This window comes from Cenococcum geophilum (assembly GCF_001692895.1).
Source record: "Cenococcum geophilum 1.58 unplaced genomic scaffold K441scaffold_51, whole genome shotgun sequence".
Classification (NCBI taxonomy): domain Eukaryota; kingdom Fungi; phylum Ascomycota; class Dothideomycetes; order Gloniales; family Gloniaceae; genus Cenococcum; species Cenococcum geophilum.
Window position 1 is genome coordinate 1,021,314 of NW_027137609.1, and position 11,849 is coordinate 1,033,162.

An 11,849-nucleotide genomic window follows, 5' to 3' on the forward strand; every position below is an offset into this window, starting at 1 on the left:
GGGGGGGGGGTAAAGGCGGCAATGCATTAGCAGGTCGTTGTGGCTTAGCAGGAGAGCAACTAAAGAGTGGTGTTTGCTCAATGGTCAGATGGAACGATGACATCTGCCCCACTTTTCTTCCCGCCGAGATGAAAAAGTTTCCAACATTTGAGGTCAGGTCTTTGTTGTTCAATGACAAAGCTTATAAAGAGAGATTCTTCCTAGGCCAGTGAGACACTCTGGTTGGGTTATCAAATGTGGTTCTTTGTCGAAAGTACGCATTATTAACTCATGTCATTGAGTCACCCCGTGGGTAACATTTATCTGCGAAGTATATGCAAACCAAAATGCAATGATATTATAAGGTAGATATCGCTGACCGTCATGAGACGTCTGCTGACCATCTACTAGATCCGTGTCTATCCGAGGCAGGGACGCAACTTCGCTGGCTGCAAGGAGCTACGAACCTGAAGGTTGACTGCATCCTGCTGTCGAGCTGACGTTGCGTACTCTTGCTATTTAAGTACTCCAATGCTTCTAAAAACAAATATACAGCTCATCGTCTCTTTTTTCCATCACGATGAGAACAAATGTCGTACACTGCCACGGTTTATTCACCGCTGCCACTGCTAGGATCGTTGGCACCTGCTGGATTGACGCTTCCCATTTCTAGATCCTGGCCATCTGCTCCACGCCCTCGCATGAAGAGGAGGAGCTTGAGGAGAGTGTCTAGGCCATGTCCGCCCGTCATTTCATCGAGGCCTATGCCAAAGATGACTCCGAAGTCAATCGTTGTGGGAAGCAAAAGGCGGGAGGTTGTGGGGTCGGCTCGAATAGCTGGTCCGCAGAGATAGAAGGCGATGAGGATGCAGAAAGCGTACCACACGCCGTATCTAGAACGAGTCAGTCTCATCATCTGTCTGGGCAGTAGCTGTATTCCTTACCTGGCTCCCTTGAAACACGCGTAAATGAAGATCATAAAAGCGGAAAAGAGCCAGCTGGCAAGAGCTCTAGCACATAATGTCAATCGATGAGGTGGCCATCATTGTTCTACTAGGACTTACATGTTGAATAGAATTTGAACATCACCAAACTGAAGTCCCCAGATTTTTTCGTCCGCAGAATGGAGGTTGATTGCCGTGCCTAACACAAACTCGACCGGAGCAAAGACCATCATGGACCACAGAAAAATTGACAACAAAAAGGTTAGAAAGCGTTGGCGAGACATGTCGGGAGGATTAGGGGGAAGCCAGCCGATGGATATTTGCTATGCCCGTAAGGATTCGTGTTGGGGGGGGTGGATTTGGCTTCTCGGCCGATAAATGGTTGTAGCAAGCGTCGAAGTAGCAGACGGGTGCGCTGGAGATGTAAGAGGAAAGTATTTGAGGTAAAGAGATACTACGGAGTTGTCTGGTGTAGTGATGGAGGGGAAATTGGTGTCGATTAGGTTGGCGTTGTGGGAGCCACAGGAATGATGATGCGAAGCGTTCAGTGCAAGTGTCTAATGACGTACAGAAGAGCGAAGGGGGCTCTTGACTTGAGAAACGGCTGTGGGACTGTGTTGTAATAGTGACTGGCAATTCCGATGCTACACTTGAGAGGAAGCTTGCAAAGCGTGGAGTGTAATGTTCAGAAGCGGTGCGAGTGGGGAGGAGTGGCAAATGCTGGTGCAGAGCTCCCGCCAATCACGCGGGCCCGCAAACAGGAACAGTGCTAGAGGCGTCCAACGCCCCCTACCCACTGCATAGAGCCACAATAGGCTCGGGTTGTAGAGATTTATCGTGGTAAGAATACTCGAATACTCGAATACTCAAACACTGGAACGCTAGAACGATGGAACACCCAGGATATCAGGGAAGACATTGAGATAGGCTGGTTCACTTTTGCCTCCGTGTGGAAATTCAATTCAAATTTGATCAGAAGCCGTCGGTTCGGGGTAAGTCCTTCGGATACTCGGCGACCAACAAAGTCTGTGATAGTAGAGCAGGGTAACCATCGTTTGACAGAATCCGAACACTGCGGATGGCTTCTAGCAACGCCTGTGGATGGCAGAGCAAGGTAGCCCATCGTTTGACAGAATCCAAACACTGCGGCAACGCACTGGCGTTGCCTGAATTGAAGCCAAGACTGTGCTGGCACTGGGGCTAGGGCGGAGAAGGTTCTGGAAGTTCTCCTAGTTTCGCTAAAAAGGTACGACGTAATAAAATGGCAGAAACTAGTGTATGCAATTTATTTAGGCCCAGGAAGATCACGTGGGTGGAAACCGAAGGGCGTCTGCCTGTTGCCCTACTGAAACCTGCCAAGTTTTAAAGTTGGAAGCGAGCAAATCAACGTGCGAAATCCAACACAGAGGGGGCTGAGCACTGGAGCTGAGCCTCTCTACGTTCATATATCATAAGGGATACAAACCTCATTTCTTCATCAGTCAAATAATTACAAGATGTCTGAAAAATCCATCAAGGAACTAGAATTCTGTCAGTGTACTAAGTTTACATTGGAAAACCCATGCTGACGTTAACGGTTTAGCAGTTCAGCAAAGTGCCTGTCTCGTGCGCGGATTATCAAGACCCTCAATTAATTCTAACATCCGAAGCCTGCACACATGCGTAACAAGCACGATTCAACTGCTTGCACTCTGGATATCTGGTTTCCTAATGGGAACGTGTTTCCTTGCCCTTAACCTGGAGTCTACTGTCACATTCAAAGTATGGCAGACTGTAAGTTCGTCGAGCGTACCGAAGGCGGTCTAATCCTCGATATATTGATCAGAATTCTTCGCTAACTCTGCTCTTTGCTCAAAAGCACATTACTCGCTGCACTGGATTTTCCGACCGAACCTATGCCTTTCCAGTCTTTGCCCTTTCCGTGGCTACATACACGACGGTCGCAATGATACTATATTGGCAGCGGCGGCAGCTAGGGTCTATGGCGCTGTTGTTTTGTATGGGAATGACTTCCCTTGAAGCATGGTTGAACCACTTCAAATTGACTGGTGCTGAGCAAGTACTCATTGCATTCCCTTTCTTTTTGAATGTCGGGTTGACGCTGGCTGTAATCGCTGGCAGTGGGAAGCAGTGTCGCGGGATCCCGAACGAAGTACCATCTGAACAGGAATGCTAAGAGTTGAGAATGACTCAAAGCCGAAGATCTGTACATGGGATGGATTGAAAGAGCGTTCCTTAACGCTCGGACGTCTGGGGGTCATATTATAATGCTCAGCAAACGATTTTCAGAGGATTTTCTCGGATGAGTTGATATAGACAGACATGTATCCATTTCAGAAGTTATTTGAGCATAGGATATGTATCAATCAGCTCCACCAAAAACTTCTCAAGTGCAATAGTGGGTACAATTGGAAATTAGTTGTCCTCGTAAACGTTAATTCGGTATTGTATATTAAGTAAACGAGGCTTTCAATTCGTTATGCTATGGCTGTATTGCAAGCTAGAATAATTACGTGGAGTATAATGAATAAATGTAAAAAGCTTGAAACAAAGGGACATTCGCCTCTGAAAGATAGCACACATAAGCGACCTCAGGCATAGCAGGAAAAATGAACAGAGCTCGCACATCAGCAGAGCTGCTCAAATAGACAGACCATACCATGTGTGGTTGCCGCTCAGAGTCCTTAGCGGATCAATGTTCAGCTTTAGCCAGCCTGCTCGCAAGGCTGAAGCATTATTGATTAACTTATTTGAAGCCCCTGATTTTCAGCCTTATTAGAAAGCTAATTTCTCCCTTCGTCTTCTCACATCAGCGAAATGCTTTCAAGAACTCCGTCGTATGTTAGGAGGTTGTAAAGCTTATTTTGTTGAGCGCACACGCCCGAACTGGCGCGCCATGGAACTCTTGGCCGAAGAACGTCAGAAGGGTGCAACAAGCGGCGGCACGGAACCAACACCAATTTTGCTAATTCCTAATCGACTCCCGTCAACCGGTAACGCACTTTTCGGCACCGCTAGTCTTGGATGTTGTGTGGTATCTTCAGACTCCTATGTGCCGCTAATCAGACGTAAACGTTCGGACGAGAGGCTACTTTTAAGCCCTAGTGAGGGACTAGACACGGTAGACGAGCAGGAATCGACAATCGAGAGAGGTGTATCTGTCAGTTTTGCCCAGGTTTGAACATATCGGATTATATTGATGAACTCGATTTAGGAGTCCACCGAGGAGGTAACAGTGCAAGACTCTCACATTGACAACGCCTTGTGCAACGAAATGGAGAGAGCGTGTTTAGTTCCTCAAGACGAACGATCTGCCGCTCCTAGCTCTGATCTTCCATCCAAGGAGAAGAAAAGGAAGAAAAAACGGCCCCCAAATGAGAAACGTAAAGAGAGGACAGGAAAGGCTTTTTTCGAAGCTCAAAAAGCCAAAAAGGAAGGGAGGGCTAAAAGGGAAAATGGAGTAGAATCCTCAGATGCATCACGTAGCGCGCCGGAAAACCCAGAAGAGCATTCACCAGAGCATGAAAGCCCTTCTTGGCCAGCGGCCTCTGGCATGCATGCGACTCAAGTACGTTATCCTTCGAGAACTGCAAGCTACCCCGATTATAAGACCTTGTTACGTGGGAGCATTGATACTTCCTACGACCATGGCCGGACATCAGGCGCAACCTTAGACCCATCCATAACTTGTCTAGGTGGCGAGATCCTCCAATCTCCAATTTCGTCTGTATTTGACGTAGTTACAACCCATCAAGAAAGCCCACCTGATCTCGCTGGAATGCATAATGCATATGAACATCGTCAACGTCGTAAGATCGACTCGAAAATTGCTGGAGGACTACAGCTTCTTTCGATGCCCAGGAATACCGTACTCACGAGTGCGAGTGGGAAGGTCGATGGCGACGATCCTGACAGAAAACCCCTAGCTTTAGATTCTACTGGGTGGAATAACTTCACCGCAGCCAAATTTACAGGATCAGTTACAAATACCGTTTCCGAAACAACCTCAGTAACATCGCACAATGTAAGGGAGGAGGTGGTCAGTCCACAAGCGCTTATTAGAGAAATAAATGACGGCAGACGCAAATCAAGCCTCGCCGAGCTTGTGAAAGCTTCCGAACCGGATTTTGTACCGGGTTCTGGACGGGAGCCGTATCCCTACCATCGAGGGAAAAATCCTACTTCGCCTGACGAGAGCCTTGGTTTAGAAGATCCTTTTCCTCCCCCTCGGAAAGCGCCCACCTGGCACTACCCATTATTAACGGATCACAGAAGTGCTGAGGAGTATGATGTTCTTCGAAGCAGGTATCGACCACTTCGATAGATGACTCGCACATGCCTAGTGCCTAGGCCCTAGCAGAATACCCAAGTAGGGCAAATAGTGCACTTAGACTAAACTGCGATAAAACATCAGCGGAGTGGATTCATAAGGTACGCTACTCAATAGTCAGGAAAAGGCCTCGACTCACACATAATTTTCTCTCAATCCTTTCCCTAATAGCTTTCAGGTACCTCTAACCATTATCCAAACGATTTGCGGTGAAACTCGGGACCCGTACGGACCAGGTCCACCGAAACAATCTACCAATACCTTACTGTATAGCTATTCATTGACGACGCCAAGGAAACCGAACTTATATATATACACCTTTCGCACACCACCACTTCTACGGGCTACCCTAAAATCATCCATCCAAGCCTGACATTTCTCGAGGCGCCGATCTCCGAACAATGATCGCAGTGGTTAGGCCCAGCATTCTTAGCGTGATACATGGATCTGTCCCCGGTCGAGAGACGCTGATTGACATGAGACTGTGTTTGTATTTAAGAAAGCCGATTATAATATATAGCTTTCTCGGCTTTCAGCTCTGCTCTAATATGTAAACCCGAGCTACATGAAAGTCGTTGACGTTTTCAACGTGTTTCGGGAACTGGCTAAGCCTGGAGCATTTCGCGTTGCCGCAAATCACGCAAGGAGATGTGATGCTGATTCCCAGGCAGTCGCACTTCGAAATAGAATACGGACGACCGATTGAGAATTCAACTACCTGACGTCTCCGGTTTTCGAGAGTAAACTTTAGAGTCATGAAGGCACATGTACACTTTAAGATAAATTTTGAATATTCTACGACAGCTTTCTATCTTTTGAGATTCTGAACACTAGCAAAATGGGATGCGTGTACAGCTCTGGTAAGCTTGATGTCAAGCAACTGATCCTCGTATGACTAGTCCAAGTATGGAAATTTCCATTTTCAGACTAGTCTCGTCTTCCTTTCTATCCAGCAGCCCAGCACATCCGTCATTGTCGTGCGGCCTTGTAATGAGAATGACGCGTAGAGGCCAGACATAAACGGAGATAGGGCTCATTTCTTCTCCGGACGTATGGTATAAGAAAGCCCCTCCTGATCGTTGAGTACTAAGCACAGCAGCAACTATTCCCCCCTTCATGAGACTTCAATATCTATTCAGCACAAACAGATCCAAAATGTCGCAACACAAAGCACTCGTCTTGAATTCTCATACGGAGCCTCCAGAGCTCACAACCGTTCCAACTCCTGAAGTTCAGCCTGGCCAGGCTATTGTCCGCGTCCTTGCCGCTCGTCTTTCCAAAGACACAAGAGGTCTCATTACCGGCAAGGTTCCTTTCCCGCTCTCTTCCCCTCTGACGCCCGGGTCTAGCGCCATCGGTCGTGTGGCAGCCGTCGGCCCTGATGCCGTGTCTCTGAAGCCAGGCCAACTGGTGTATCTCGATTTCTTCATTAAGGCGAGAGACGACCCAGGCGTAAATATCCTCATGAGAATGCGCGGTGGTCAGCCTGGGAACCCCAGTGCCAAACTGATGGATGGCGAGTGGAGGAACGGTTTCTTCGCGGAGTACGCCAAAGTTCCGCTAGAGAATACGTTTCCGCTAGATGAACAGCGTTTGATTGGTGATTTCGGTTACTCAATTCCCGGTATGGTTTCAATTTGCTCGTTGGTCTTGACACTCAGTGGATTGTCTGAAATCAACGTGCAACCCAGCGAGACAGTAATCGTTGCGCCTGCAACTGGCGGATTCAGTGGTATTAGCGTGGCTATGGCCCTGGCATTGGGAGCACGCGTCATCGCAGTGGCCAGAAACAAGGCCGCCCTAAAAGAGTTAGAGGACTTCCATAGCAAGACGGGACGGTTTACGTCGGTCGTTTTGAAAGGCGATGTCCAGGCAGACACGAAGGCTATCAAAGACGCATCGTCGCAAGGGAAGGGAAGTCAGGCGCACATCGATTGGTCGCCGCCGACAGCAGCGTCATCTACACACATTACTTCCTGCGTGTTGGCTTTGAGTGCTGGTGGCAGAGCCGTATTCATGGGAGCAATCTTTTCAAATGTCGGTATTCCATACGGCTACGTCATGTTCAACAACATTCAGATTAAAGGTCGATTCATATCTGACCAGCATTCCTTTGAGCAATTGATTCGTATGACCGAATCTGGAATCGTGCCGCTAGGAGAGAAATTAGGTGTGAAAGTGGCGGGAAAATTTGGGCTTGATCAATTCGAACAAGCCTTGACTACCGCGGAACAGAATCCTGGGTGGTCTCGACTTGTAATCTTGACTCCGTGAGCTTAATCTTTCCATGCAGCATGGAATGGTTGAGTGCGGTCAGGTTGATAGGAAATGTGTTGGCACAAATTCTCTTCTCTTGTGATTTCGATGCGCCGTGGTTGAAGCACAGAGACCCAATCCTAGGAGAAACTGCTCCGATTCCTCACGGACCCAAAACGCAAGGTCCGGCAGGTATCCACGTGACTCATCCTCGTATCATAAATCAGAGGCTCCGTAGTAGAATTCAGTTACGGGATGGGAACACGTGTATACTGTTCCGTATACCCCTCTAAATTTTAAAATAAAACCTCTAGATTATCTCATAAATCAGACCCCAGGTGGATTATTGTGCACGGGCATACTGCTCCTTATCCAAATAATTTTTCCACCGAGAGTGAGAACTTATGGTCCCAGCCTGTACGCGTAGAAATAAGCGGCCGATATTGGCACGTGCGCAACCACAAATCGACGATTGTTTACCTTCTTATTTACTTAATATCTTTACCATTCTACGACAAAATGCCTCCAATTAGAACTCGAAAATCGCGCGCGCGTCCTTTTACACCTCCTCCCGACCTTCTAGAATCAACAGGGCACCCAAAGACGCCACAACGTTGCGGAGTTATCTAGGCGAAGCTCTTCTCTCAAAGGCTCGGAATCCCTATTCCTTAATTAATCGTTCGAGACCTTACGAATATGCTAAGCGCAGTTAGACTCGAATTCTCTCTTTAAACTCTACTTAAACCTAACGTAATAGGCAAACAATAAAGTATTAGAGTAGTAATATATCTTAAAAAATAGTCGATTTTTAGTGGTTGCACACGTGCCAATATCGGCCGCTTATTTCTACGCTGTACAGCCAGCTTGGTGGTAGCCGAGCACTAAAATATACCAAAAGTCGCCTCTTTTACTGCTGTATCTTGTCTCTTTTTCAGCGTCTAGTTATCTTAAAAATACCATAAGGTAGAATCTCTTTAGTATCTCTGTCTTTCGCATCTAATAACTATATTATAGCTATCCCTTGACCCGTCAATTCGCGTCCAACGGTTATCGATAAGAACTAGCCAATCAATTGTGCTGGATTTAACGCCTGTACTGGGGGGTGTAGGGCCTTTATTTTGTAGTAATTTAATATACACGCCTGGTTTTAGGAGTTAAGTCGCTCGATATGAAGTTACTAGCACTATCTTTCCTGCAAAACTGTATTTTGCATTGTGGTAGGTAGGTGCACGCGTTATTTCGAAACTGGTGTTCGCGCACGGACCACTTACTCGTTGGACGCTGACGGGCCAAGGGATAATATATAAAAAGTTGGACATGGCGTTACGGCTAAAATTCGTTAAAATCCACCAAAATCGCCAGGCTCTCTTTAACCACGTCAAAGAATCTCTACGCTCACATATTAAAGATGATTGCTCCTGGATAAATCTGAAACTGTGGATGCTATTCATGGCTGGGGTCACTGCGGCTGGGCTGCCACAGCGCACGTTCATTGCTCAAGCAGCCAGCATAACCCTCAAACTAGACAAAAAGAACCAGGAAGATATTCGGGTATTCTTGACGCAGTTCTGGTGGCTTCCGAAGTTGCAGGAGCGACTATGCAAAGGCTTATGGGAGGACATCGTCAACTTACATGAAGTTTTGTCAACATTGTAAGTGGGATCGAAGTCGTCTTGGCTGCACCTACGGACAGCTTGGTTATGTCTTGTGGTGGTTCAAAAATGACTTCATTGGATGGTTTCTATTAAAGGGAGCTAATGTAGCATGGAAGGTAGTCAGATGGGCAGGTTGAAAGCGCTGGATCCTTTGGACGGCAGACTGGGATCTGATGTTATGGTTTGGTGTGGTTTGTAGGGGCTGATCGTTATCATGTGTGTAACGATAGTGTATCACTAGACAATAAATTTATTAGTGAGACTAAGCGTTGAGCAGAAATTCTGAGGCTGTTATTGATGCTTTCTTCGGAGCCTATCTTGACCACTTCGAGATTGTTGAACCACGAGGCCTCATAGGTAGGATATAGAGTATCCCGTCATACAATGGTGACGGTCACAACCTCCCAATTTTCCAACATTCTGGATAGTTTTCGCCCATAAAAAACTCCAAGCCGTCTAAATTCTGCAGGGCCACTCTCAGTAGGCGCGATGAGAAGTCCGGCGCCATCTTTAATTAGAAAGAGTGAACAGGGGTATTGGATTTCTTCAAGATCCTCCCATCTCTTCTTTTGATCAACATACACACGGCCGAGATTATCCTCCCCTGAAAACGCATCGCCAGCACTGTGGTATCTGTCAATGACTAGTCTAGTTATTTGTCTAAGCTTTCCTCGTAGCTTTAGAGAGCCAGCACTGACTTGTCCAAACGGATCTAGTCCGTATGGAACCAATACTGCGGATATTACCTCTGCTTCATTGAGGTTGCCCTTATTCTTGGTGAGACAAAGATCGTAGTCTATTGGGCCATTGATGGATGCCCAACTCCAGGACGGAGCACGGTAACTCTGAGTGTGATGAGGCATCAAATCGGCCGAAATCTCGGTTCTCCATAAAAGATCACTTAGCAGGGTAGCGGTCCACAGCCCTGCGAGGTATGGAGTCGACTTTCTCCAATGATAAAGACTGGCAAGACCAGACAGAGCGGGTAATTTGTCAGCGCCGTTTGTGAGCCGACGTTTAGCATACTCCTCTACAACAAAGTGCCAGTCCTGTTGCATACGATTTTGGGTGAGTAGATGAGTTGGGGTAAACCTGGCTAGCTTCCCATCCTCGCCGATTAATCCATGCTCGCATTTCCAGTACTTTTTCTGATCTGTGTAGAAGAGAGCTCTTCTCGAAAGAACCATCTCTTGCAAAGTCCAGGCTCGGGTGGCCCAGATATTCGGCGTAGAACTTGCTGTTTCTAAAAGGTTCGTCGTTCTGAATGCGGAGTAAATTCTCCTTTTTATGAAGCCATCATGACTGACCCTGGGCTCCGGAATGATAGATCGTTTCCTTAGGATACCGCTATCACTACTGGCGGAGTCTGCAGCAATGATAGTAACATATGCGTTGCCATAAACTGCAGCCATTCGGGATGATTCCGTTTGCCAGTCCGCCCGAGCCTCGTCTTCGCTTCCTTGAAGGATACAAAGCGCATCAACCCATAAATAGCAAACGCCAATGCTGCGAGTAATGGAAATGGCATGCTGTATAGTCTTCGGAAGTAGATCGTAACTAAACCCCGCTTCTATGTGCTCTCGTAAATTATGAATTGTAGTGATAGTAGTCTTTGATTGACCCCAACAGTAACTTAGTGCCGTATAGTTAGTCATTTCTTTACATAATCTCCCAAATACCTTAAGCTTTGGGCATGGGAGTGATGGGGTGACGTCAATGACTCGTGTTGGCAGCTCTCTTTCTTCATCTCTTCCCATGTTGTGTCCGTGAGAGGATAGGCAGTTCTCAATCCATCGAGAAGCACAATCCATACTGGAGGGCGATGTATCATCCAAGCCAACATCTGTATAAACCAGCGGGCTCCATTGATCTCCCTTGTGGAGATAGATACGACTCACAATAGGATAAGTAGCTCCGCGAGTCCCAGGTTTAGACCATGGAGGATCAGTCCACCAGGTGGAATCATTTTTGACCATTACTTCGATCACCACATCGAAGTTCAATAGCTTCGTATCCGCGCCAGGATTCGCCGCCTGTCGCTCGCACCGCGTAGATTCTTACTGGCCATTCTTCAGACAAGATGGGATCATTGCCCAGGTTAAATCTCTGCTTCTTGGCAGTGATGGACTCCCACATCATCTGGCAGAGATGACAGTAGTTATCTTTCCCTGCAGACATGCTGAGGAGTTTGAGGCTGGAATGATGCTGGTGGCCATGATTGAGATCTAAAATGTTTGGTGGAATGCTATCGCATAGGTCGCAGAGGCGCAGACTTTCTGTGGATCCTTGTGGAGGATCTTGCGCTAACGGCATTCTTTCATCGTCTTAGTATTTCCATCTGCGTGGGGCCGAAGGTAGGATTGTCTCTATTTCCCTCATGAATATGTTGAGGTCGACAGGGGGTATATCCAGGCACAGGGGTCTTAACGATCACGGGATTCTTATCGATAAAATAATCGTAATCGCTAAGAATCGTGCGTAGAATCGCGATAATCGTTAAGCCACACAGCTAAGCCACAGTTAAGCCATAGCTATTTTATTAATAAGACCCTTGCCTGAGTATTTATACTAATCTATATATATACAGCTATCACGGAGCTCACCTATAATACCTCGTTTCCACCTACCCTGCCGTTTTCTGCCGTCCTTAGCGTTAGAAGTTGCCTGCTAGTAACTTAAAGCTAT

General features: G+C 47.0%; 4 protein-coding genes across 4 annotated transcripts; 2 read left to right on the forward strand and 2 right to left on the reverse strand.

Annotated features, from left to right (window-relative positions):
• Positions 1-375: 375 nt before the first annotated feature.
• On the reverse strand, positions 376-1,682 carry K441DRAFT_666922 (uncharacterized protein; the record flags this gene model as incomplete). Its single annotated transcript, XM_067649733.1, has 3 exons — positions 1,044-1,682; positions 924-989; positions 376-872 (listed from the first exon to the last, which is right to left on the reverse strand). Coding segments are annotated over exons 1-3 (509 nt in total), but the record flags the coding sequence as incomplete, so codon positions are not given.
• Positions 1,683-3,657: 1,975 nt separating this feature from the next.
• On the forward strand, positions 3,658-5,555 carry K441DRAFT_265502 (uncharacterized protein). The gene is made up of 3 exons (XM_067640842.1): positions 3,658-4,083; positions 4,138-5,354; positions 5,432-5,555. Exons 1-2 carry the CDS (start codon positions 3,763-3,765, stop codon positions 5,245-5,247), a joined length of 1,431 nt encoding a protein of 476 aa, XP_067499514.1. The 5' UTR covers positions 3,658-3,762; the 3' UTR covers positions 5,248-5,354; positions 5,432-5,555.
• Positions 5,556-6,215: 660 nt separating this feature from the next.
• Positions 6,216-7,789, forward strand: K441DRAFT_644027 (isopropanol dehydrogenase). The gene has a single exon (XM_067646741.1). It carries the CDS (start codon positions 6,370-6,372, stop codon positions 7,525-7,527), a length of 1,158 nt encoding a protein of 385 aa, XP_067499515.1. The 5' UTR covers positions 6,216-6,369; the 3' UTR covers positions 7,528-7,789.
• Positions 7,790-9,451: 1,662 nt separating this feature from the next.
• Positions 9,452-11,351, reverse strand: K441DRAFT_699465 (HET-domain-containing protein). Its single transcript, XM_067653161.1, has 3 exons — positions 11,144-11,351; positions 10,844-10,976; positions 9,452-10,796 (listed from the first exon to the last, which is right to left on the reverse strand). Exons 1-3 carry the CDS (start codon positions 11,340-11,342, stop codon positions 9,542-9,544), a joined length of 1,587 nt encoding a protein of 528 aa, XP_067499516.1. The 5' UTR covers positions 11,343-11,351; the 3' UTR covers positions 9,452-9,541.
• Positions 11,352-11,849: the final 498 nt, after the last annotated feature.

What these genes read in the sequence shown, in the direction of transcription:
- K441DRAFT_699465 (XM_067653161.1), bottom strand. Translation starts at nt 11,342, where the DNA reads ATGTCTGCAGGGAAAGATAACTACTGTCATCTCTGCCAGATGATGTGG. An exon ending in ACTTCGATGTGGTGATCGAA is followed by an intron (nt 10,977 to 11,143) that starts GTAATGGTCAAA and finishes ATCGCCCTCCAG; the next exon opens with TATGGATTGTGCTTCTCGAT. An exon ending in TCCCATGCCCAAAGCTTAAG is followed by an intron (nt 10,797 to 10,843) that starts GTATTTGGGAGA and finishes TACGGCACTAAG; the next exon opens with TTACTGTTGGGGTCAATCAA.
- K441DRAFT_265502 (XM_067640842.1), top strand. Translation starts at nt 3,763, where the DNA reads ATGTTAGGAGGTTGTAAAGCTTATTTTGTTGAGCGCACACGCCCGAAC. An exon ending in CAATCGAGAGAGGTGTATCT is followed by an intron (nt 4,084 to 4,137) that starts GTCAGTTTTGCC and finishes AACTCGATTTAG; the next exon opens with GAGTCCACCGAGGAGGTAAC.
- K441DRAFT_644027 (XM_067646741.1), top strand. Translation starts at nt 6,370, where the DNA reads ATGAGACTTCAATATCTATTCAGCACAAACAGATCCAAAATGTCGCAA.